At 41.9% G+C, this 25,062-nt stretch overlaps 1 protein-coding gene across 1 annotated transcript; it reads left to right on the top strand.

Annotated features, from left to right (window-relative positions):
• Positions 1-2,599: 2,599 nt before the first annotated feature.
• On the top strand, positions 2,600-3,611 carry LOC138922791 (basic salivary proline-rich protein 1-like). The gene is made up of 2 exons (XM_070259133.1): positions 2,600-2,797; positions 2,850-3,611. Exons 1-2 carry the CDS (start codon positions 2,600-2,602, stop codon positions 3,609-3,611), a joined length of 960 nt encoding a protein of 319 aa, XP_070115234.1.
• Positions 3,612-25,062: the final 21,451 nt, after the last annotated feature.

The raw sequence follows: 25,062 nt of genomic DNA, 5'->3' as shown, positions 1-25,062 counted from the left end.
GAATGGAGAAAGAAGACGTGGTATGTATACACAATGGAATGCTACTCAGCCCTAAGAAATGGTGAGCTCCGGCCATTTGTGACAACGTGGATGGACCTGGAGGGCGGCGGAAGTGAACAAACCAGAGGGAGAAAGTCAACACCGACACGGTGTTTGTGATCTCACCATAAGTAGAAGATAAACAATGACAAACGCACACAGAGCCACGGAGACTGGATTGGTGGTCACCAGAGGGGGAGGGGGGAGGGAGAGAGCCAAAGGGGGTGATGAGGCTCACATGTGAGGCATCGTGGACTATCATTAGTTTTCGGGTGGTGAACACTATGTAATCCACACAGAATTCGAAATACACTACAACGTACCTCTGAAAGCTACATAATGTTAGAATCCGCTGTTACTGCAATAAAATAAAATAAAAATAAAATAAAATAAAATAAAATAGGAGAAGTGTTGCAGCCTCAAGAGGCTAACAGGCTTTGAAAAGTTATTCTAGGATTTGTGGTGCTTAGCTCAGGGCGGCACACACCAGCCTGAGACACAGCTGTACATAGCCCCTAACTTCAACTAAACTCTATTCCGCCTGGAGGGAAATCAAAACTACTGTAATCATACTGATTGAAGGCTTCACTTTGTGCCAGATCCTGTGCCAACTGCTTTGCACCAAGTGTCTCATTTAATCCTCACATCCAAAAGGCAGTGGTTACCACGGTTATTCTCCCCATTTTCAAGGTGAGGAGGCGGAAGCAGAAAGATGGCCATCTGCCTGAATTCACACAAGGCTTCTAGGTAATGACATGACTTTTGGACAAGATTTAAAGGTTTAACACATTCCAGTGAAGACTATATCCAGTATCACAGAACGTGAAACACTGAGTCCTGCCAAATGGATTAAAACACTAACTATGGATCCTCACAATCTCTTGGCCTGTTTTTTCAGAGGAGGGAAAACCCAGGGTGAAAACCCGTTGAGGAGATGTCTGCAGATGAGGAGGACTATGTCTGGTTCTTTAAAGCCTGGCCCATTCCAGTAGATTCTGAGTCAGTGGGTCCAGAGCAGCGCCGAGCGTCTCCGGCTCTTTGAAAAAGCCCCACAGGCTACACTTCCGTGCCCTTGGAGTTGGGAAGTACAGTCAGGCCCTACATCGGGACGTTTAGTCAACAACGGGGGTCCCATAAGATTGGGTCCCAGAGCCCAGGTAGGAGGCTCTGCCGTGTAGGTTTGTGAACTCCGTGGTGCTTGCACGATCACGTCGATTGCCTGACCGTGACGCACTCACAGCTTAGCCCCACTGTCAAGCAAAGCATGACTGTACTGCCTTAGATTCCTCCACGGTTCCAGACCCTGCGCTGTTTAGATGACTGCACACGCAGAGGGCACCGTGTCTGAGGCAGAGAGCGGCTGGAATCACAACAGCTCTCGACGGAGAGTCAAGGAAAGGCGTGCTCTGCTTACACGACTTCTACTTTTCTCTCTGGGTCTGAACTATTTTACAGCTAATCTACTTTTTTTAACCAAGCAGCTGTGCCAAAAGAATGTTACCAAGCAATACTAAACAAACCAATATCAACCATACATATTAAATAAGCCTAACCCTACTAGGCTACGGAAAAGGCTTTATTTCAGATAATTTGACAGCATTAGATTCTTTCTACCAAGAGCAGCCAAGTCGAGGGAGATTATTTCTAAGTCCACAAAAGGTAGATGCGGTCAGTAGCAACCGCAAGCTGAAAGGAAACAAAGTTGGGTGTAATCCATTCCAGTTCACACGTTTCACCAGGGACAGCCTCCAAGCCTTGAATATTTATGTGTACGCATTTATCCATTTCTTTAACCAACCACTACTAACGTCTACCAAAGCAAGCGACACTGCTCGAAGTACTTTACGGATGTGAAATATCTCTAACCTTTACGCTCATTGAGTGTATGATAATCATCCCCGTTCTACAGATCAGGAAACTGACACGAGAATGGTACAGTAATCTCTGTTCAAGTTCACAGCCCGTAGGCGGTAGCCAGGACCCATTTGACAGAGTCTGGCCCCAGAGTCCACGTGTTGAATCACCACGCTTAGTCTCCAAAAACCTGTAGAAAGCGCCAGGGCTGACCGAAAAGTTTGGTTTTCCCCACCCTGCCTACAGTCCCTACGCGGCCCCAGTCTCCAGGGCATTCTTTCAGCTCCTCTGACAGGCCATGCTCCTCCCTTGCCCTGTCCCACACTCTCCCGCACAAGTCCTCCTCTTTTCTTTAGGCATCCGCTCTCGGCTTCACATCACTGCCCAAGTCACAAAGTCTAACAGTAAATGCTGCATTTCTCAGCACTCAACACAAAATTGCTTTTACGTATCTCCTAGGTAATTAGTTGCTGCCTGTCTGTCCTCTCCAACTAGGGCTGTGAGGTCCAGTACGTCAAACAGCCTGTCATGCCCTGCTCACCAAGTGTCCAGACCACTGGACACGCACCGACCAGAGGAAAGGAAGGACCGGTCCCCAAGTCAACTCTCCCAGACTTTCTGTGGAAGGAGGGAACGCAACGAGCACCTCGAGCCTCACGCTTTCTTTGCCGGACTTTCAAGTGTGGGACACACACCTGTGCTCACAATGCCCCCGGACAGACCCCACTGCACCCCCTATCAGGTAGACCTCTGCACAGGCAAGGCCTTTGGAAAGCACCGGTTTGCACACAACAAGACAGGTAGCCCTCGACAGCCACTGAACCGGCCTGGAGCCCAGGCCACAAGAGGCTTCGTGAAGACCCCAACGGAACGTAGCCTCGAAAAGAGGGAGACCTGCACCTTCGTAAACGCATGGAGACCAGTGTCGTTACCGACGTCGCGTCTGTCCTTCCAAGCATAGCCAAGACTACGGGGTGCCGCTCAGCGCCCGACTCCCCGGGCACCGCATCCCCAGGCTGGCCCCGGGCAGTGCCCGCGGGCACACCGCCTGCTTCCACGAACGCGTGAAGGGTACGAAGAGACCCCCCTCGCTCCCCGCGCCGCACAGCTGTCCCGCCACTCTGACCGGGCACCTCTCGGCGCACAAGCCTATTCCTCGTGGACACGCGCCTCCCCACCAGCCCCCAGGCCCACGCCCCCAGGTACCTCTCCAGACGGAATCCTTTCGCAGGCGGGGCCCCATCGTCCGTGTCCGGCGAGCAGGAAGAGCGGAGCTGAAGGACGGCCTCCTCGAGGCTAGCGGCCGGCCGTGGCTGTGGAAGGCCCGGGCTGCTGTGCCCAGCGGGGACACGGAGCGGCGTCCACGGACGCCGGGGCAGCCCGACGCAGCCCCCGGCCCGGGAGAGAGCAGCAGAGCGCGGCCGGACCTCGCCGGGCTCGGCTCTGGGCAGGCAGGCGCGGCTACCGACGCCTCCCCCGGACGGCGGCTCCAGCAGCCGCCGCGCTCCCCGCGCGCGCCGCCGCCCCCACGCCCCGGCCGCGGCCCCGCCCCTCCGGCGGTGGACTGCGGACAGCCACAGGGACACCCTCCTGGGAGAACTCCTGGGGCCCCGCCCACACGCTGCTCTCTCGGCCCCCCCGGAGCGGCCAGGTGCGTGGACAGGGACGGCAGGGCCCCGCCACGCCGCTCTCGGGGAACTGTAGCCCCTCGGGTTTGACTTGAATGTCACACTCGAAACCATGCAACGCCCACAAGAAAGCATAGGCAGATGCTCTTCGACATCAGTCTTAGCAGCCTAGTTTCAAGTACCACGTCTGACTGGGCAATGCAAACAAAAACACAAAAGGAACAAAATGGACTACGTCAAAGTAAAAGAAATCTTCCGCACGGCAAAGGAAACCCTCCACAAAACCAAAACACAACCTAACAGCTGGCAGAAGAGACTTGCAAACCATATATCGGATAAGGGGTTTCTAGCCAAAATACAGAAAAAAGAACTCACACAGCTCAACAACAACAAAAAAATCAACAACCCAATTAAAAAGACGGGCAAAAGATCTGAGCAGTGATCTCTCCAAAGAAGACATGGATGGCCACGGGCAAATGGAAAGGTGCTCAACATCATTAGCCATCAGAGAAAGGCAGATCAAAACTACAAGGAGAGGTCACCTTCCTGCTCAGAACGGTTTCAATTAACAATAACAAGAGACAAGTGTGGGAGAGGATGGGGAGACGGCAACTCTCCTACACTGCTGGTGGGGAGGCAGACTGGTGCAGCCACTATGGAAAGCAGTATGGAGCATCCTCGGAAAACGAAGAATCCGTCTACCATATATATGATCCAGCGAGCCTTAATGGCTGGGTGGCCATCCAAAGCACTCGAAAACACCAATGCAGAAAGACACCTGCACCCCTAGGTTCACTGCAGCATTGTTCACAACAGCCAGAACTTGGAAGCAACCTAGGTGCCCACCAAGGGAAGAATGGAGAAAGAAGACGTGGTATGTATACACAATGGAATGCTACTCAGCTCCCAAGAATGGTGTGAGCTCCGGCCATTTGTGACAACGTGGATGGACCTGGAGGGTATTATGTGAAGTGAAATAAACCAGAGGAGGAAAGCTCAACACCACACGGTGTTTGTGATCTCACTCATAAGTAGAAGATAAAAACAATGACAAACGCACACAGAGCCACGGAGACTGGATTGGTGGTCACCAGAGGGGGAGGGGGAGGGGAGAGAGCCAAAGGGGTGATGAGGCTCACATGTGCATGACTTATCATTAGTTTTCGTGTGAACATTGCTGCATCCACACAGAATTCGAAATACACTACAACGTACCTCTGAAAGCTGCGATAATGTTAGAATCCGCTGTTACTGCAATAAAATAAAAATAAAATAAAATAAAATAAAATAAAATAGAGAAAGGCAGCCTCAAGAGGCTAACAGGCTTTGAAAAGTTATTCTAGGGATTTGTATGGCTTAGCCTTAGGCGGCACACCAGCCTGAGACAGCTGTGACATAGCCCCTAACTTCAACTAAACTCTATTCTGCCTGGAGGAAATCAAAACTACTGTAATCATAATTGATTGAAGGTTTTACTGAAAGGATCCCAAAGCAACTGCTTTGTACCCACCAAGTGTCTCATTTAATCCTCACATCCAAAAGGCAGGTTACCGTTATTCTCCCCATTTTCAAGGTGAGGAGGCGGCCAGAAAGATGGCCATCTGCCTGGAATTCACACAAAGGCTTCTCAGGCAATGACATGACTTTTGGACAAGATTTAAAGGTTTAACACATTCCAGTGAAGACGCAGATCCTAGCATCACAGAACGGAAAAACACTGAGTCCTGCCAAATGGATTAAAACACTAATCTTATGGATCCTCACAATCTCTTTGGCCTGTTTTTTCAGAGGAGGGAAACCTAGGGTGAAAACCCGTTGAGGAGATGTCTGCAGATGAGGACTATGTTCCGTCTTTAAAGCCGGGAACTATCCCAGTAGATTCTGAGTCAGTGGGTCCAGAGAAGGCTGAGCGTCTCCGTTCTTTGAAAAGCCCCGTGCCACACTTCCGTGCCCTTGGAGCTGGGAAGTACAGTCAGGCCCTCTACCGGGACGTTTCAGTCAACAACGGGGGTCCCATAAGATTAGTCCCACAGAGCCTAGGTGTGTAGGAGGCTCTGCCGTGTAGGTTTGTGAACTCCGTGGCGCTTGCACGATCACGCGATTGCCTGACCGTGACGCACTCCTCACAGCTTAGCCCCACTGTCAAGCAAAGCATGACTGTACTGCCTTAGATTCTCCACGGTTCCAGACCTCGCGCTGTTTAGATGACTGCACACGCAGAGGCACCGTGTCTGAGGCAGAGAGCGGCTGGAATCACAACAGCTCTCGACGGAGAGCGGAAAGGCGTACTTGCTTACACGACTCTCTACTTTTCTCTGGGTCTGAACTATTTCTACAGCCAATCTACTTTAACCAAGCAGCTGTGCCAAAAGAATGTTACCAAGCAATACTAAACAAACCAATATCAACCATACATACAAAATAAGCCTAACCCTACTAGGCTACGGAAAAGGCTTTTATTTCCCTGGGATAATTTGGACAGCATTAGATTCTTTCACCAAGAGCAGCCAAGTCGAGGGAGATTATTTCTAAGTCCACAGTGCTGCAGATGCGGTCAGTAGCAACCGCAAGCTGGAAAGGAAACAAAGTTAAAAATCCATTCCAGTTCACATGTTTCACCAGGGACAGCCTCAAGCCTTGAATACTTATGTACGCATTTATCCATTTCTTTAACCAACTACTGCTAACCGTCTACCAAAGGCCAGACACTGCTCGAAGTACTTTACGGATGTGAAATATCCCTCTAACCTTTACGCGCCTACGGAGTGTGTATGATAATCATCCCCGTTCTACAGATCAGGAAACTGACACGCAGGACAATGGTACAGTAACTTGCCCAAGTTCACACAGCCCGTAGGCGGCAGAGCGAGGACCCATTTGACAGAGTCTGGCCCCAGAGTCCACGTAAGCAATCACCACGCTAGTCTCCAAAACCTGTAGAAAGCGCCAGGCTTAATCGAAAAGTTTAAGTTTTCCCACCCCAGCCTACAGTCCCTACGCGGCCCCAGTCTCCAGGCATTCTCTCAGCCTCTCTGACAGGCCATGCTCCTCCCTTTGCCCTGTCCTAACACTTCCCGCACAAGTCCTCCTTTTCTTTTAGGCATCCGCTCTCGGCTTCCACATCACTGCCTAAGTCAACAAAGTCTAACAGTAAATGCTGCATTTCTCAGCACTCAACACAAAATTGCTTTTACGTATCTCCTAGGTAATTAGTTGCTGCTCAGTCTGTCTCTTCAACTAGGCTGTGAGGTCCAGTACGTCAAACAGCCTGCCGTCTCAGCTACCAAGTGTCCAGACCACTGGACACGCACCGACCAGAGGAAAGGAAGGACCGGTCCCCAAGTCAACTCTCCAGACTTTCTGTGGAAGGAGGGGAACGAACGGAGCACCCTCGAGCCTCACGCTTTCTTTGCCGGACTTTCAAGTGTGGGACACACACCTGTGCTCACAATGCTCCCCGGACAGACCCCACTGCACCCCTATCAGGTAGACCTCTGCACAGGCAAGGCCTTTGGAAAGCACCGGCTCTGCACACAAATATTATGTGGCCCTCGACAGGCCACTCTCAACCGGCCTGGAGCTTCAGGGCCACAAGAGGCTTCGTGAAGACCCCAACGGAACGTAGCCCGGAAAAGAGGAGACTCCACTCCTCAGAACGCATGGAGACCAGTGTCGCGCTCCACGCCGCGTCTGTCCTTCCAAGAAGCCAAGACCACGGTGCCGCTTCAGCGCCCGACCCCGGGCACCGCATCCCCAGGCTGGCCCCTGGGCAGGTGCCCGCACACACCGCCCGTTCCACGAACGCGTGAAGGGCACGGAGACCCCCCTGCTCCCTGCGCCGCACAGCTGTCCCGCCACCTGACCGGGCACCTCTCGGCGCACAAGCCTATTCCTCAGGGATACGTTTCCGTCCCCCACCAGCTCCCAGGCCCACGCCCCCAGGTACCTCTCCTCCCAGACGGAATCCTCTTCGCAGGCGCCCTGGTCGTCCGTGTCCGGCGAGCAGGAAGAGCGGGAGCCGGGGAAGGACGGCCTCCTCAGGCTAGCGCCGGCCGTGGCTGTGGAAGGCCCGGGCTGCTGTGCCCAGCGGGACACGGAGCGGCGTCCACGGACGCCGGGGCAACGGACGAGCCCGGCCCGGAGAGAGCAGCAGAGCGCGGCCGGACTCCGCCGGGCTCCGGCTCTGGGCAGGCAGGCGCGGCTGGCCGACGCCTCCCCGGACGGCGTTCAGCAGCCGCGCGCTCTCGCGCGCGCCGCCGCCCCCACGCTCCCCCGGCCGCTGCCCCGCCCTCCGGCGGTGGACTGCGGACAGCGCGAGGGGACACCTCCTTGGGAGAACCCCTGGGGCCCCGGCCCACGCGCCGCCCGGCCCCCCCGCGGAGCGGCCAGGTGCGCTGACAGGGACGCAGGGCCCGCTACGCCGCTCTCGGGAACTGCAGCCTCCTCGGGTTTGACTTGAATGTCACACCCGAAACCATGCAACGCCCACAAGAAAGGCATAGGCAGTATGCTTCTTTGGACACGGTCTTAGCAGCCTAGTTTCAAGTACCACGTCTGACTGGGCAATGCAAACAAAACACAAAAGGAACAAATGGGACTACGTCAAAGTAAAAGAAATCTTCCGCACGGCAAAGGAAACCCTCCACAAAACCAAAACACACAACCTAACAGCTGGCAGAAGAGACTTGCAAACCATATATCGGATAAGGGGTTTCAGCCAAAATACAGAAAGAACTCACACAGCTCAACAACAACAAAAATCAACAACCCAATTAAAGACGGGCAAAAGATCTGAGCAGTGATCTCTCCAAAGAAGACATGCGGAAGGCCAACAGGCAAATGGAAAGGTGCTCAACATCATTAGCCATCAGAGAAAGGCAGATCAAAACTACAAGGAGAGGTCACCTTCCTCTGCTCAGAACGGCTCTAATTAACGACACAAGAGACAAGTGTGGGAGAGGATGGGGAGAGACGGCAACTCTCCTACACTGCTGCTGGGAGCAGCACTTATGCAGCCACTATGGAAAGCAGTATGGAGCATCCTCGGAAAACGAAGAATCCGTCTACCATATATATGATCCAGCTGCCCACGGCTGGCATTTATCCAAAGCACTGAAAACACCAATGCAGAAAGACACCTGCACCCCTAGGTTCACTGCAGCATTATTCACAACAGCCAGAACTTGGAAGCAACTCCGTGTGCCCACCAAGGAAGAATGGAGAAAGAAGACGTGGTATGTATACACAATGGAATGCTACTCAGCCCTAAGAAATGGTGAGCTCCGGCCATTTGTGACAACGTGGATGGACCTGGAGGGTATTATGTGAAGTGAAATAAACCAGAGGGAGAAAGTCAAACACCACACGGTGTTTGTGATCTCACTCATAAGTAGAAGATAAAACAATGACAAACGCACACAGAGCCACGGAGACTGGATTGGTGTCTAGAGGGGAGGGGGAGGGGAGAGCCAAATATAGTAACCAAAGAATATAGTAACTACATACTCAACCAAGGAGGTGAAAGACCTGTATACTCTGAAAACTATAAAACACTGATGAAAGAAATTGAAGATGACACAAATAAATGGAAGACATATCGTGCTCATGGTTTGGAAGGATTAATATTGTTAAAATGTCCATACTACAGTAAATGCACCTAATGCAATCCTATCAAAATTCCAATGGTATTTTTCACAGAACTAGAAAACAAACAATCCTAAAATTTGTATGGAACCACAAAAGAGCCCGAACAGCCAAAGTAACCTTGAGAAAGAAGAACATACAGCTGGAAGTATCAAGCCTTGATTTCAAAGTATACTACAAAGCTATAGTAGTCAAAATAGTATGATACTGGCACAAAAACAGGTACCTAGGTCAACAGAACAGAGAACCCAGAAATAAACCCATGAGTTTATTTCATTGTCATTTAACTATGACAAAGAAGGCAAGAATATATAATGAAGAAAGACAGCCTTTTCAATAAATGGTGCTGGGAAAACTGGACAGCTACATGCAAAACAAAAAGAAACTGACCACTATCTTACACCATATACAAAAATATATTTGAAATGGATTAAAAGTTTGAATGTAAGACCTGAAACCATTAAACTCAGAAGAAAATAGCAGTATGCTCTTTTTGACATCGGTCTTAGTAATATTAGTAATATTTTTTTAGACCTGTCTCCTCAGGCAACCAAAGAAAACATAAACAAATAGTACCAACTAACTAAAAAGCTTTCAAACAGTGAAGGAAACCATCAACAAAAAATGAAAAGGCAAGCTACTGAATGGGAGAAGATATTTGCAAATCATATATCCGATGGGTTAATATCCAAAAATACATAAAGAAGTTATACAACTTAATATCAAAATCAAACAACTTAACAAAAACAGAGGGCCTGAAAAAACATTTTTCCAAAGAAGACATACAGACAGCTAACAGGTACATGAAAAGATGCTTAACATCACTAATCCTCAGTGAAATGCCAATCAAAACCACAATGAGATATCACCTCACATCTTTTACAATGGCTATCATCAAAAAGACAAAAAATAACAAGTGTTGGCAAGGATGTGGAGAAAGAAACTCTGGCACTGTTAATGGAAATGCAAATTGGTGCAGCCATTGTGGAAAACAATATGGAGGTTCCTCAAAAATTAAAAATAGAACTATCTGAGTGATGACTAAAGGTTCCACTGCTGTTATATCTATTAGAAAACAAAAACATTAATTTGATAAGATATATGCACCCCTATGTTCACTGCAGCATTATTTACAATAGCCAAGATACGAAAGCAACCTAAATGTCCAGCTGATAGATGAAGTTTGATGCAAAGATGATGGGGTATATATACAAAGAAATATTATGCAGCCATAAAAATGAATGAAATCTTACCGTTTGTGACACCATGGATGACTCAGGAAGGTATTATGCTAAGGAAATAAGTCAGACAAAGATAATTCCTTTACAACTTCAGTTATAGCGGAATCTAAAACAAAACAAGCAAACCAGCAAAACAAAAGAGGAACAGGACTTATAAACAAACTGGTGGTTGCCAGAAGGGAGGAGGTTGGGGGCAGGTGAAATAAGTGAATGAGATTAAGAGAGGTGTAAACTTTCACTTATAAAATAAAGTCATGGGCATATAATGTATAGGGAATATAGTCTGATTATTGAATAACTTTGTATGGTCATGATATCAGTTAACATGTGTTGGAGCTCCTTACTCTATTCTCCTTATTAACCTCTCTCATATTTCTACTACTTTTTCTCTCCTGCATTCTGGATAATTTATTCTGATGCATATTTCATTTCACTAATTCTTTCTTCATTTATGTCTAATATGTTGCTAGACCCACTGGTTGAGTCTCTCAGCAGGCAGGAAATGGAAAACTGGGACTAGAGACTTGTAAAAGTGAAAATTAGCAATGTTAAGATCTGAGTTATAATTTATAAAAAACAATTCATTCATCCATTTGTCATGGTTCCTAACCTGTCAACGTGGATTACACCAGGAGCAAACTCCTAAGTCAAGTATTCAAGTGCAGGTAGTTTATTTGGGGGTGAAACACTGGACTGGAATTAGAGAAGTTAAACAGGAAAGGAAGGAAGTTAATAAAGGGTTTATTATCAAGAAAGTTAACACTGTAAGCAAGTGAAGCTAATCCTTGTGGGAGAACTCTGGAAGAATGGTGTTTCTCCAACTTCAAAGTGCACAACATCACCTATTTAAGCAGAGATTCCTAGACCTCACTCCCAGAGATCCTGATTCAGTAGTTTTGGGGTGGTTTGTGAAAAATAAATACAGGAAACCAAATTTAAAATGGAGCTGTGAGCCCTGAAGGGAGCGCGGCACTAATACTTGCCATACCTTACAGACCCCAAACAGGAAAAGCATACCTCACAATCCCCAACAGGAAGAGGCCACCTGACACACCCCAGCAGGAGGAAGGAAGCACTTCTCTTTGCCCAGCAACAGCGTGGCCAATGAGAAACCATCACACTCAGTCAATGAGAAGTCATTACCACCATGAACTCAGTCTCTCCAAAAGACTTTTGTTCAAAACAGCCCTCCCAGCTTTCATCTTTCCTTCTGTAAAAGCAAGCCCATCTCCTCTCTTCTCTGACTTGCCTATGGGTAGCCATAGTTTGCATGTCCCAAATTACAGTCCTCCGTCTTTCCCAACACATTCATTTTGCTGGTAAAATAACAGGTTTCTTTGTTTTTTAAGGTCAACAGTTCTAAGAATTTGTATTTCAAATCAACTCCCAGGCAGTAGTGATGTTAATGCTACAGGTCAGTGGATCACACTTTGGAGTAAGCAGTATAGAACACACTTCTGAGGGAGTTATCTTGCCCAAGAGGCAAGGAAACTGGGGTATTTATCCAACAACTCCCAACAGTCATTGTTTTACAAGGTTGCTCTCAAACAGCATTAATTCCCTGGTACTTCCTTGCCTGACTGCACATTGGCAGAGCAGGTGTCTGCAGCCAAGAGAAACCCCTCAGGAAATGAGTCACATGTGCTGGCAGCTGAAATCAGTTGGCATGTGTTGACATGGAAAATGCCAAGGAAATGTGAGCAGATCATTGACACCATTTTGCCAAGCACTGCTATGTATAGTGTCATGGGGAAAATACACATTAAGCAAGAAATTACAAATAAATTACAATGATAAGTGGTATAAAAGTAAATTACATGAGGCTCCCACTAAAGATAACCTCATATTATTTCAGATGGCAACCCTAGAGTAGTTGATGCTGACCAAAACAATGCACTTTTACAACTCTGTTAAACACCAACTCCAGATCTGTATTGTATACATCTGCCATTACTGAATGCACAGTATCTTATTTGAAGTCACTGTGATTGGCAGTTTACATTACAAATGTGTGCGTAATTATTATTAAGTTTTCCATTTGTTTCATTTGATAAACTTTAGCTAAGATTTACTTTGTTTTATAAACCTTAAATTGTAAATATGAAAAGCAAGCTAAGTGTTTATTTACTTCAATTACTATTAAATGGTTTCACCAAGAGAAAACCTAAACCAGTATTGTATTTTTGAGAAGTATGTTATAACTTATTCTATGTCTTTTTTATTTTAGAAATTCATACTCACTTTCCTTCCCAAATATATTTATCTCCTTAAAGCATCTAAAGAGTTAGCAACTGCAAAGTTAGGGAACAGTCCACAAAATCATCCTTACTTCAGTGGTTTCAAGCGCACACTCAGATTTGATAATTTGCTGAAGCATCACTGAAAGCTGCTGTACTCACAGTTACAGTTTATGACGGGGAACGGATATAGATTAAAATCAGCCTAGGTTAGAAACACATAGGACAGAGCCTAGGAAAGGAATAAGTGTGGAGCTTCCAGTTGGCCTCTTCTATGGACAGTGTTATTTTCATGGTATCAATGTGTGACAACACCCACAGAGTACTGCCAAACAAGGAAGCCATCTGAGCCTTGGTGTCCAAAGCGTTTATTGAGGCTCCGTAACAGTCCTTACGGCTGATTGCCCACATGGCTGATCTCATTTTCTAGTTTCCTTAAGAAGTCAAGCTGATACTGCTTGACTCTAAGTACCATCCTAAATCACACTGTTACTATCTGGCTGGCCCAAGGTCCCCCCGCAAACAAAAACATTTCTGTCAGGCATGATATCCCAGGGCTTAGCAATTACCTCCCAAAAAGCCAAGAGTTCAGGCCAGATTTCTTTTTGGGCAATAAATTTCCTCATTACACCAGCCTTTACTCATTTACATGTAAGTAGCTAAGAAAATCTTTATAATGAGGTTAGAAAACATATTTGATATTTAGTATTATTTTGTGTCTTAAAATCTTGGAAGAGAACATTTTTCGTAATTTAAACATGCAAATGCACCAAATCTAACAATAAATGTGACAAGAAAGCAAGTAAACATATTTAATCCACAAACAGCAGCATATCATAGTATAATGAATAATCACCATAAGAATGATAGCAATTCTATATATATTATTTTCTAAAAACTTGAAGATACTAAAGAAATATCTATGCAAAGCAAATGATAAATTAATAATATTAAAATGTTTAAAAAAATAAACCATAAATATATCTTGACTACTTCCACCTTGTGCTTAGCTGCATTTTCTCATTCCTTATTATGTTAATGAAATTCTGAACATTAAGTGAAATGCCAAATCTCAGGCTGAGATCTTAGCATATTAGTTGTTCTTAAGGAATTTCAAGCCCAGTGGTATCTGCCTTAATATTTTCACTGCACCTTTCAACATTACAAAGAGAAGACACATCACTTATACATTTACATTTTGAAATTATATCACACTGTATGGCAGCATCTAACTTTTCTTTTCATTACATCTACCAGTTTGTACCATGCATCACATCTTGCAACTTGTACAGTGCAATTACTGCTTTTGTTTTGCACAATGTGTGCTGAATCACACTGAGACTGTGGAAACTGATCTGTCTTATCTTTTTAAGTGAGAACTGGTAAAATTCTCATTTTGTTTATGAATTTGGCATTGTTTTTAGCAATCCTATCATGTGGAAGTTTTGCCATCCTTTTTCTAAATAAAACTGTTAGTTGTTTCCTTGGTTTTGATGGATCTCCTATTTGAATCTTCAATTTGCTGCAATATTTGATCTTCATCTTCAGACAGCTACAAGAAATTTAGTAATTTTGTTGTAAATGATGCTTTAATTTTAAAAAATCATTCAATGACTTCAAAGCAAGACATTCTTAAATTCACATCATGGAAAATTTCAAAATACAGAAGAGACTTTGGCAGGTGGCAAGTCAACTCTGACTTTTGATTTTTAAAAATCATGGAGGTTATGGGATTTTTTAAATAACAAGAACAATAATGATAATGACAATCCTTGTATTACAAATTCAAAAGAAAGGGTCGGCCCTGTAGTGTAGTGGTTGAAGTCAGGCGGGCTCCACTTCAGCAGCCCAGGTTCATGGGTTCAGATCCCATGGACCTACACTGCTGCCAAGCCATACTGTCTTGGCAACCCATATACAAAATAGAGGAAGATCGGCACAGATGTTAGCTCAGGGCTAATCTTCCTCAGCAAAAAAAAAAAACCAAAGAGGAAGATTAACAACCGATGTTAGCTCAGAGAGAATCTTCCCCACCAAAAAAAAAAAAAGGAAAGAAAGCAAAAGAGCTAAAAAAGAGAAGGGGAATTTGTCTTTATCAGTCTCTATAATCACAGGCTACATCATCCCCCTACCCTTTCACACAGAGGAAACGATATACACCACACTCTTCAACTACTTAAAAAGAATGGAGTAGAAGTAATAACTTCGAAAGAAACAGTTGACACATATAACTTGTTCAACTATTCACTCATTGACTTTAGTCAAAAAATATCTATATTGTATCTTTTATGGGCCCAGTCTCATAAAAGAAACAACTTAAGGAGAGTATCGCTAAGAGAAAATCAAATAGACAAAAGGAAAATTAAACAGCAATAAATATCACAACTGCTACATAAAAAGTCAAATTTTAAGTACTTTTAATAGGTTTATATTTCAATTCTACTAGCTTGAATTTTTCTCTCTAACTTCACAAAAAATTTATCTCTTAATTACTTAATTAAACCAAAATATTCTTTAGTGAAAATCATATATAAAAGTACTGATTAGCCAAGCTAAAAAAAAAAAAAAAGAGGAGTTAATATTAAACCAAAAATGAGGTATACGTCTCAGTTGTTTGGCACTGAAATAGGAAAAGTAAGCCCAAGAAACAGCATTAAGACTGGCTGCACACAAATTAGAGAAAACAAGCTCAATACATTTGTTTATTCAAGAAAACAAGTATTTTTTAGCATCTGCAATGCAAGTGAAGCAGACAGTTAAGCGTCTCTTCTAAAGCACACGTTCTCATTGGTGGAAGTGGCATTAACCAAATAATCACACGCGTGCATATGTAATGACAGAATGAGAAAAGCACTATGAAAACAAGCATGAAGGACCTTGAGAGGATAATTGAGGGGCTCAATTTAGATTGAGGAACCAAAGAGGGGCTTTCAGAAGCAGCGACATATTTGATGCCAAGACCCAAAGGATATAACAGCAAGGCAGAGGAAACAGGAGAGTATAAATAAATGCCCTGAAGCAGAAAAGAGACTGATAAACTAAGGAAAGTGAAATGTCGCACGTGTGGAGTGTGGTGAGAGAGGGAGAATACAGAAGTTGAAGATGTAGCCAGATCAAAGTAAAATAGAAATCCACTTACAGGAATAACATGATTCAATTTAAGTTTTCAAAAAGATCACGATGACTGCTAACTGGAGAAAAAGGGAACAAGAGGGAAAATAGATCTCTAGAAACAACCACAATAGTTCAAGAACAAGATGATGGTACCTTAACTAGGGTATTGACAACCAGTTGAGGAAGCAGATAAACATCCAAGCATTTCTTTGAAGTACAATTGACTGAATGAAGATGGAATGAATGGGTTAAGGAAGGCAGATGAGGCAGAAAGAAATGACAGTTAATTACTAAGTTTCTAGAGTGAGTAATTGAGTGTGACAAAAAGGTATCACTAATATAGGAAATATCAATAAAACTGACTTGGGGAGAAGAACAGGGGAATTCAGTTTGAGGAATTAAAATAAGGAGATTTTGTAACATCCAAGAAGAGGTATCCGCTAGGAAACTGGACATCTAAATAAGGATCTGGGCTAAAGTCATAAAGCTGAGAACTGTCATCAATGACAGAAGAGAAGTCATTGGAGCACATAACATCATCTAGAGTTTGGAATGTAGGTTAAGAGAAGAAAAGGATCCTGCAGCAAACCATAAACATTATGACATTTATATAGGAGGAAGGGTGGAAAAGAAGTAGACAAAGGCATAAAGTAGCACTCAAAGAGGTATGAAAAAAACCAAAAGAGGTGTTATCATAAAAGCAAAGAGAAGAAAATGTTTCAAAAAGAACATAATTTCTATTAATATTACCAAAAGTTCTTGTAAAATAAAAACTTTTAGTGTCCAACGAATTTGACAATAGAAATCACTGGGGTCCTTCCCTAGCAAGAGCAGTTCAGATGGAAAGTGAGAGACAAAAGGTGGACGAAAATGAATACGGAAGAATTGATGGAGGAGAATTCCATTAATGTGATTTATGAGAAAATGCAGCATTCCCACTCAGAACATAGCATGTCATTCCAATTATTCAGACGACAGTCTTCAGTAACACTTTAGTGCTTCATATAAGCCTTAAGGTTTTCTTTTTCTATGTATTTTTGGTTGTTTTAGGGTTTCACTCTATGAGTGGGTTCTTTTAAAAACTCTTTGGTGAAAACACAACTATCATATACACACACACATATCCTGATAAGATTGGCTTTTGTCAATAATAATGAACACATTCATTTATACTTTAATTTTATATTTCTGTTTACGTTCTTACATTTTAATATTTTTCATTTTTCGTTTACATTTATATTTCCACTAGTTATTAAGTTCAATCATTTGTTTCAGAATGTAAAGGTACACTATGAGATATACAAAGAATTCTAAACTAGTATAGCATATATTAATAAGCAAAAAAAAACTAAAAGCATACCTTACCATCTCTGAACTAGAACTGAAACAACTATCTGTATTTGGAGAGTAACTGGTAGACCAACTACTCTGTGAAGACTCAAGGATCTGAAAACGAACATTTAACTCATGAAGAATGGTATTTATTAATACTCTACCAATTATATACACAGGCAGCAGATATCAGCTGGTAAAATAAGTTTGAAGCAATATACTGTAGAGCATTTTAAAAGTGTACAAAACGGAAGTTAAAACTTGAGAAACTCCGCATCTTGGATTTCTGACAGAGTATTACGGGTTTATTCTACACTTAAAAGTTTTTCATCTACAAGTAAAATAAGGGTACATAAGGCAAGAAAGGAGAACAGAGAAAATTCAAATGATTTTTTTAACATACGAACAATGTTTTATGAACAAATAATTTAAATAATAATTTAAAGTGTCAACCTACAGGAAGGAGGAATAAGGCAATTTATTAAGTCCAAAAGCACCAGATATTTGCTAATCTAATAAATGAAGCTTCCTTGTACAATAAAAGCTGTATTTAAAAAATCAACTCAAAGATTCAGTCCTGATATTCTTTCATTATGTGCTTAATGTGTTCTCTTATGATAGCAAGTAAAGTTTAAAATAGGCCTGAGAAGTAGGTCATGACTCCTCACAATGCATAAATACTGTAGACCAAGAGGGACGTACATTCACACGGAAGTAGCAACAAAACAACAAAAAGTACCTACCACCAAATCTAACAAGAGACATGCAGAATCTACTTGAGGAAAACCCAGCATGCTTAAAGGTGTTCTAAACAACTATTAAAGATACAAAATTAGGCTGAATTAACAAAAGACATCCCTTGGTTCTTAGATAGGTTCACTCAACATCATTAGTATGATAATCCACACTAAATCAATATATACACTTAGCATTTTCCCTGATAAAACTAAAATATTTCTTTGGAGCTACGTTGATTTTAAAGTTTATATAAAAAATAATCAAAATTAGCCAGAAAAATTCTTTAAAAAGTACAAAGGAGGTGTAACTGTTTTAGAAATTAAGCATACTATAAAGCACTTACCATAAAAATAGTACAGTATTAGCACACAAAGATTAGGAAAGACCAGTAGAACAGAAAGAAAGCTTCAGCACATATGAAAAGTTAGTACATAAAAGGTGGTATCACAAATGCCTAGGGAAAAGACGCATTTTAAAAACCTGAATCAATGCATGACCTACACCTTTAATCACAATAAACTCTAAACGGATTAAAGATTTAGTTTTAAAATATAAAATCATACTAATACTAGAAGAAAACATTAAGTGAATTCATTTAACCTGGAGTGTAGAGTCTTTCTAATCAAATCCAGAAGTATAAAAGAAAAGATGAATAAAATCAACCATGCTAAAAAAATACATTAACTTTTCGGCAAAGCAGGAGATATCATAAGCAAAGTCAAAACAAATCAAAAACCAATAATAAACCAGGAGGAAATATTTGTGACACATATCACAAAAGACTCAAATCTCTTTAATATATAAAGAGTTCTTAAATATCATGAAAAAAATACCAAAATTCAATTGGTCAAAAGACATGAATGGAGACTTTAAAGAAAAAGAAATGAAAACAGACATGCAATATTTTTAAAAGACGCTTCCACTTTTACTTATAGAAAGAAAAGAAACTTAAACTGCCATCTATCCGTCTGTCTACCTATCTATTTTTATAAAACTCACAAAAATTCCCAAGTTTGAACACAATCCCTATTGGTGAGGCTGTGGAATAAAAAAGGCACATTTCTGGTGAGATTGCCAAAATGATGCAACAGGAATTTTATAATATCTATCAAAATTGAATTTTGGCAATAATAACTACACAAAAACAAATGTATCCCCTTTGACACAGCAATCCTACTTCCTAGAAATTATCCTGAAAATGTACCTCCACAATTAAGAAACATATACACAAAGTTGTTCACCAAGCATTGTTTATAAGAACGCAATACTGGAAACAAGCCAAATGTCCACCAACAGGGATGACTGGAATAAACTATAGCCCATCCACATAATAGATTACCAAAATTGTCATAAATATGGATGAAGAAATGTCTAGTACTAAGATGGAGAAATCTACAAGAAACTTACTAATAAATGAATCCATTTAATTCATCTATAAAAAATATCCTATATTATACAAAATATCCTATACTACATTTAAGTGAGAAAAGTGGAGAACTAAGACCCATGTGAATATGTGTGTTTATATATTCTTAGGCTTTATTTTGGAAGAAAACAATACAAACAAAACATAGTAAAACGATAAACCATAAACCAATAAAAAAGTTACTCATATGAGGCAAAAGGAAACAGGGCAGACAAGATAGAGGAAACCAGACTACTGGTTTACACTTCAAAAATTTAAATTAAATCCAAAAGAAAAAGTTGATAAAGATTTCTTAGGTATCTCAGCAAAGTAGATATCCGAAAGAATCATTCCATCACAGAATATCTAAAAAGTACCACAAACTATTTTTCATAAAAAGACAGTATAGACTAAAATGACCACTCAAATATGAAGTATTTGCTACACACAGCCTAAGCAATTAGAATCTATATATATATATGAAAGATATATAGGATATATACATATATATCTACATATAGAAAAGATATATCCTATAAGGAAAGCCAAACTTTCTAAAAGAAATATGACTAATAGACATGAAAGGTATTTCACAGATAAACAGGGGTGGCAAATCAACCTAATTATTAATGGGAAATATACCAAAATTACAATGAAATACCAGATTCCAACAATGATAAAAAAGCTGATCCAGTGTTAGTGAGAATATGGAACAACTAAGAGTCTAGCTCCTGCAAGTGGGAGTTTAACCTGGCACAACTACTTATAAAACAATTTTGTATTACCTAGAATGATGAATGATGCGTGATAAGATTGAATCAGCTAATTCTACTCCTTGACTCATATTCAAGAGAAATTCTTTATACATGTGTGCCAGGAGAAATGTCAAGAATTGTCCATAGCATTGTTTATTATACAAATATTCAAAACAATCTAAATAACCAATGCCAGAAAATGTATAAATTGAGGTACATTCACACAACAGAAGGTTGTATAGCAGTAAATAAATAATCAAGTATATTAGAGTCACAAATATCAGAGTGGGTGAACAAAGAAAAGCAAGTTGAAGCAAAATATATAGCATTTGCCTCAATCTGTGAACAGTTCAAACCAAGCAATGTAAAAGTCTATGTGTGATACCATAAAACAAATTCAGGATAATAGTTACCTCTAGGGGGCAGGATAGGAATGCAATTGAGAAGATCTTCAAATGTACTGATTACGTATTATTTCTTAAGCTAAAAGGAGTACAAGGGCATTCATTTTACTACTATTCGCTAAAATGTACACATATAAATACATATATTCATCATGTATAACACATTTTATAAAAGATAAAGTAGTTTTGAAGACAATTGCATTACTAGTACATTTCAAGATATCTAGGAAACATATTTGCCGGCAAAAAAAACCTTAAAAAAAAAGCACTTAAAACAATTTCCACTTAAATGTTAGTTTCTTTAAAGAAAAAAATTCACTTATACTGACAGACTTTCATAGTAGAGGTTGGCCTGCCTTTTAAAGAACACATTCCTCCTTTTTCCATCAGAATCTAAAAGAAAAATAAAATTTAAGAACTCCTAAGTATACACAATAATATCCACTTATAGCCTCCTCACTCCCAACAAATCATTTGCTGTACTCTTCCTTCTCATATTACTTTAATTCCACAAAGATAATTTTAAACTCCTAAAGAAAAATTTGTCATGACAAACAATAAAACAAAACAAAATTGAAATTCATTTAGAAACAGCAAGCAACAGAAGAGACACTTGATAATAAATGAATTGACAAAAAAGAAAGGATTCAGGTAATCATAACAAATGCAGCTGAAAAAGGAAAGATACTAAAGCAATTTCTGGAGATTTATTCTGTTTTTCTTTTTCTAATTTGTTAAGTTGGATATCAGTTCATTTATTTTCAGGTTTTTAAATAGTAAAGTCTTTAGAGGTATCAATTTTCTACAGAACACACCATTGGTTTTGTTTTCACTGACTTCTATGTAATTTGTGATTTATTTTCATTTCCTTTTCTTTTTTTCTTTTCAAAACCAGAGAGAGGTTTCTTAATTTTCAAGAAGATAAGGAGGTTAAGCAACTTTCTTTTCCTCTTTCTTTAGTTCTAATTTAATGAATTTTTTTATTAGAGAATATGGCTATGAATCTCTCCTTAGATAAATTCTTTTAGACTTTCTTTGTGGCTTACCACATGAATTAGGTTTGCAAATATAGTAGGGACTTATAGAACACATATATTCCCTGTTGGTGGGATATACAGTTTTTGATAGACAGATAGGTAGTATAAAGGAGAAACCATCTAGTTGTTCACCAAACATGTTTCCTTCTCCTTTTAAGCATACAGCTAAACACATTTCCTACCCCCTCCCTTGGAGTTGGTTTGGACATTGCATTTAAGTCCTGGTCATGGGCAAAGTGGTGTACACCACTGCCAGTGCTGGCCCATAAAAATTTTCTCCACAATCCTCCACTTCCTTTTCCCTTCCGCTATATCCAGTATCAACAAGTTGGAAACCTACCAGTTGAAGATACCAGAGTCCCTACCAGCTTGGAGCCCTGAATAACTTTGTCAGAGCAAAGCCTCTTTTCTAACCTCACTATTTAATCATTTAAAAAGCCTGTGGCTATTCAAAAATCTCAGAATATTCAAGCCCTAAAACCCCCACCAGTAAGACACAAGCTGAGAAAGCTATATAGACCCCCAAGACAGGCAAACATCTATCATCCATCAGATCTGTTGATAGAGGATAACAGACAAATAAATGGTCCCAAAGAGAAGAAACTAAATTATTTAAGGAATTTCCCATCCTCTAGGATAGCAAGATTTTCACACAATGTCTGCCCAGCAGGATTTCATGATCGGTATGGATCAGTAACCTGTATCACCTCTTCTCCTTTCTGAATGGGCTTTTCATTGAATTTTTACTCTCCTTGTTTCAATAATATATATTTTATTTATATATATCTTGCCATCCTTTTTTATTTTTAACCTCATTATTATGTTCTACATGTTTCTTGAAAACTATAAAGATTATTTTTCTTCTCAATTTGATATTCTTGAATCTTGTTAAGAAAAATCAAACTCTTTTATATTCTTCTACATATTAATTGCTAAGCAGGTTTCATTCCTTACATTTTACCTTTCCCATTTATCTAAACGTTATTTCATTCTTTCCCATCTTGATCAGGTTTCCTAGTGTGACATCCCCACTCCCTTGAATTCTGAATATCTTCTACGTGTCTTTATTTCTCTAGTGATTACCTTCCCATTGGTAAATAAACTATAATTTAAATCTTATTCCTCTACTACTTTAAAATTAAATAAGTTCCAGTTCAAGATGGCAATGTAGGAGGATCCTGAACTCACCTCCTCCCACAGACACACCAAATCTACAGCTACATACAGAACAATTTCCTCTGAAAGAAACCCCAAAACAAGCTCAGAGACTCCTATACATCAGGGGAATGAGAAAAAACCCACAGTCAAATGGGTAGGAGAGGCCGAGACACAATCTTACCATAACCCCACCCTGGGCATGGTGATCCACAACCAGAGGAACCCCACAACTCTGAGCTTCTCCCCCAAGGAGTGAATGGCTTGACCCTCATATCTGGTACTTGAACTTTTAAGACCTTCACCAAAGAGATAAGCCCCAAACGTCAAGTTGTGAAAGCCAACAGGGCTTGTGTCCATGAGACCCACAAGGCTACACGGAACTGAAAAACAGTTCCTAAAGGGCTCGCACAGGCTCACCATGCTGCACCCCAGGGCCTAGAGCAGAGGCAGCTCACTGACTATCCAGTCTTTCTGTGAAACAAGCCTATTAGCTTATCCTCATGGGCTGCAACCAAGAGTCAGGCTTCTAATTGGAATTAAGCATCTAAGGGCTGACTGTAATCCTCTCCAGTGAACTCGGAGGCTGGGTACCATCTTTCCACTTCCCTCTCCCGTCAAGCCCGCTCATGGTCACCAGTACCTTGCAGAATGGAGCTACATTGGAGGGTCCCACAGGACTGTAACAAATGGAGAAAGAGTTCCTAACTGGTCACCCTCCAAAGCAAAGAGACAGTAGATTGAATCGCACCCCAATCCTTCTGTGAGAGAAGCCTATTTGCTTATCTTAAAATCTTTGGCCTAAGGAGCAGGCTTCTAATTTAACACACATCTACAGGCCTATTTCTGGAAATATTCTCCAAAGACTACAGAGCCCAGCGGGGCACCATCTTCACAGTCCAACTCTGCCTTGCTCCAAGTCACCAGTATCTCCCAGAAAAGCAGCTTGTGCAATGGGTCTGGAGGCCTAGTTTTCGCAGCTACACCATGGGATGCCCTTTGACTGGCTGGCTCTGCAGCTGTGCCAAGGCTTTGAAGGGGATCAGAATTGGCCATCTGAGCCAGCCCTGATGGCCTAGTGGTTGCCTGTGTGTTCCACTTTGCGGCCTGGGTTGTCTCCCGGGCATGGAACCACATGACTCGTCTGTCAGCAGCCATGCTGTGGTGGCAGACCACATAGAAGAACTAAGACTTACAACTAGAATATACAACCACACTGAGGCTTTGGGGAGGGGAAAAAAAAATGAAAGAGAGAGGAAGATTGGCAATAGATGTTGCTCAGGCAAATCTTTTCCTAGAAAAAAAAAGAATTTGCCACCCCAAAATGTGTCTCTTGCCTTGATTATTTTAAGGACAAAAGAGTCTTTCACCCTTGAAAAGAAATTCAGACCTTTCCCCTAACTGCCTGAAAGAATTTAAGAGGTGAAGGGCCTGTCCCAGGAAGGAGATATCACCCATAGATAATCTAGGTGTGGTAGACAGAAAGACATCTAGCAAGGGCCATTTTATCAAAAGATCTCTTTCAGTTCCCATTGTCTACAGATGGCCCAGCAAACACTTGTTTATCAAACATTTCATTTACCGTCATGTAAATTGCCTTCCTCTCCTTTGAAGTCCCAACCACTACCCCCAATATCCTCCTTTATCTTTAGCTGAAGATGGCATTCAGGTGGCACTTCAGCCACTCCAGCAAGATTTTCCTGGGTTTCTCCTATGTACATATGTTATCAAACTTTGATTTTCTCCTCTTATTCTGTCTCATGTCAATTTAATTCTTAGACCAGCCAGAAGGACCCAGAGGGTAGAGGAATTGTTTTCTCCCTTACAGTTTACGTTCATAGGTCCTCCCACAGGACTATAATGAACAAAGAAAGAGTTCCTAAACCAGCTACCCCTGTCCAGGGCGCAGCAGTGAGGCAGCAGACTGAAATGCCAGTCTTTCTGTGAAAGAAGCCTATTAGCTTATCTTCATACCTGTGGCCTGAGGGACAAGCTTAACTAAGCACAGACCTAGGGGCTAATTCTTGCAATCCCTTCCAGAGACCAGGAAGCCCAGTGGTTACCATCTTCACACTCTCCATCTGTCCCACCCTAGGTTGCTAATGTCTCCAAGAAAGGAGATTGTGCACAGGTCTAGCACCAGGTTTCTGTGTCAGCTGCCCAAAAGACACATCCCTTGATAGCCTGGCTCTGGTGGGCCAGCAGGGCTTGTGTTCATAGATTCAACAGGATGTCAGCAAACAAACAGTTTCTTATATGGCTATCACACCAGGGCTCAGTGCAGACGAGCACACAGAAAATGCTCATGTCAAAGTCTTCCCATGAATGAGGTATATTTACATACTTCAAAAGCTGCTGCATCAGGGTCCAGTTTCCAATTAGACTGAATTAGATGTTGACTGAGATCTTTCCCTATTGGGACAGCGGCAGTTTTTTACCACCCTCAAATACTGGGAGCCACTAAAATAAAGTAGACTGCT

Source organism: Equus caballus, unplaced genomic scaffold (assembly GCF_041296265.1).
Source record: "Equus caballus isolate H_3958 breed thoroughbred unplaced genomic scaffold, TB-T2T unassigned-0002597, whole genome shotgun sequence".
Taxonomy (NCBI): domain Eukaryota; kingdom Metazoa; phylum Chordata; class Mammalia; order Perissodactyla; family Equidae; genus Equus; species Equus caballus.
The sequence above is the reverse complement of the archived record's forward strand: the minus strand, read 5'-3'. Positions and strand labels throughout refer to the sequence as shown.

What these genes read in the sequence shown, in the direction of transcription:
- LOC138922791 (XM_070259133.1), top strand. Translation starts at nt 2,600, where the DNA reads ATGCCCCCGGACAGACCCCACTGCACCCCCTATCAGGTAGACCTCTGC. An exon ending in AGAGGGAGACCTGCACCTTC is followed by an intron (nt 2,798 to 2,849) that starts GTAAACGCATGG and finishes TGTCCTTCCAAG; the next exon opens with CATAGCCAAGACTACGGGGT.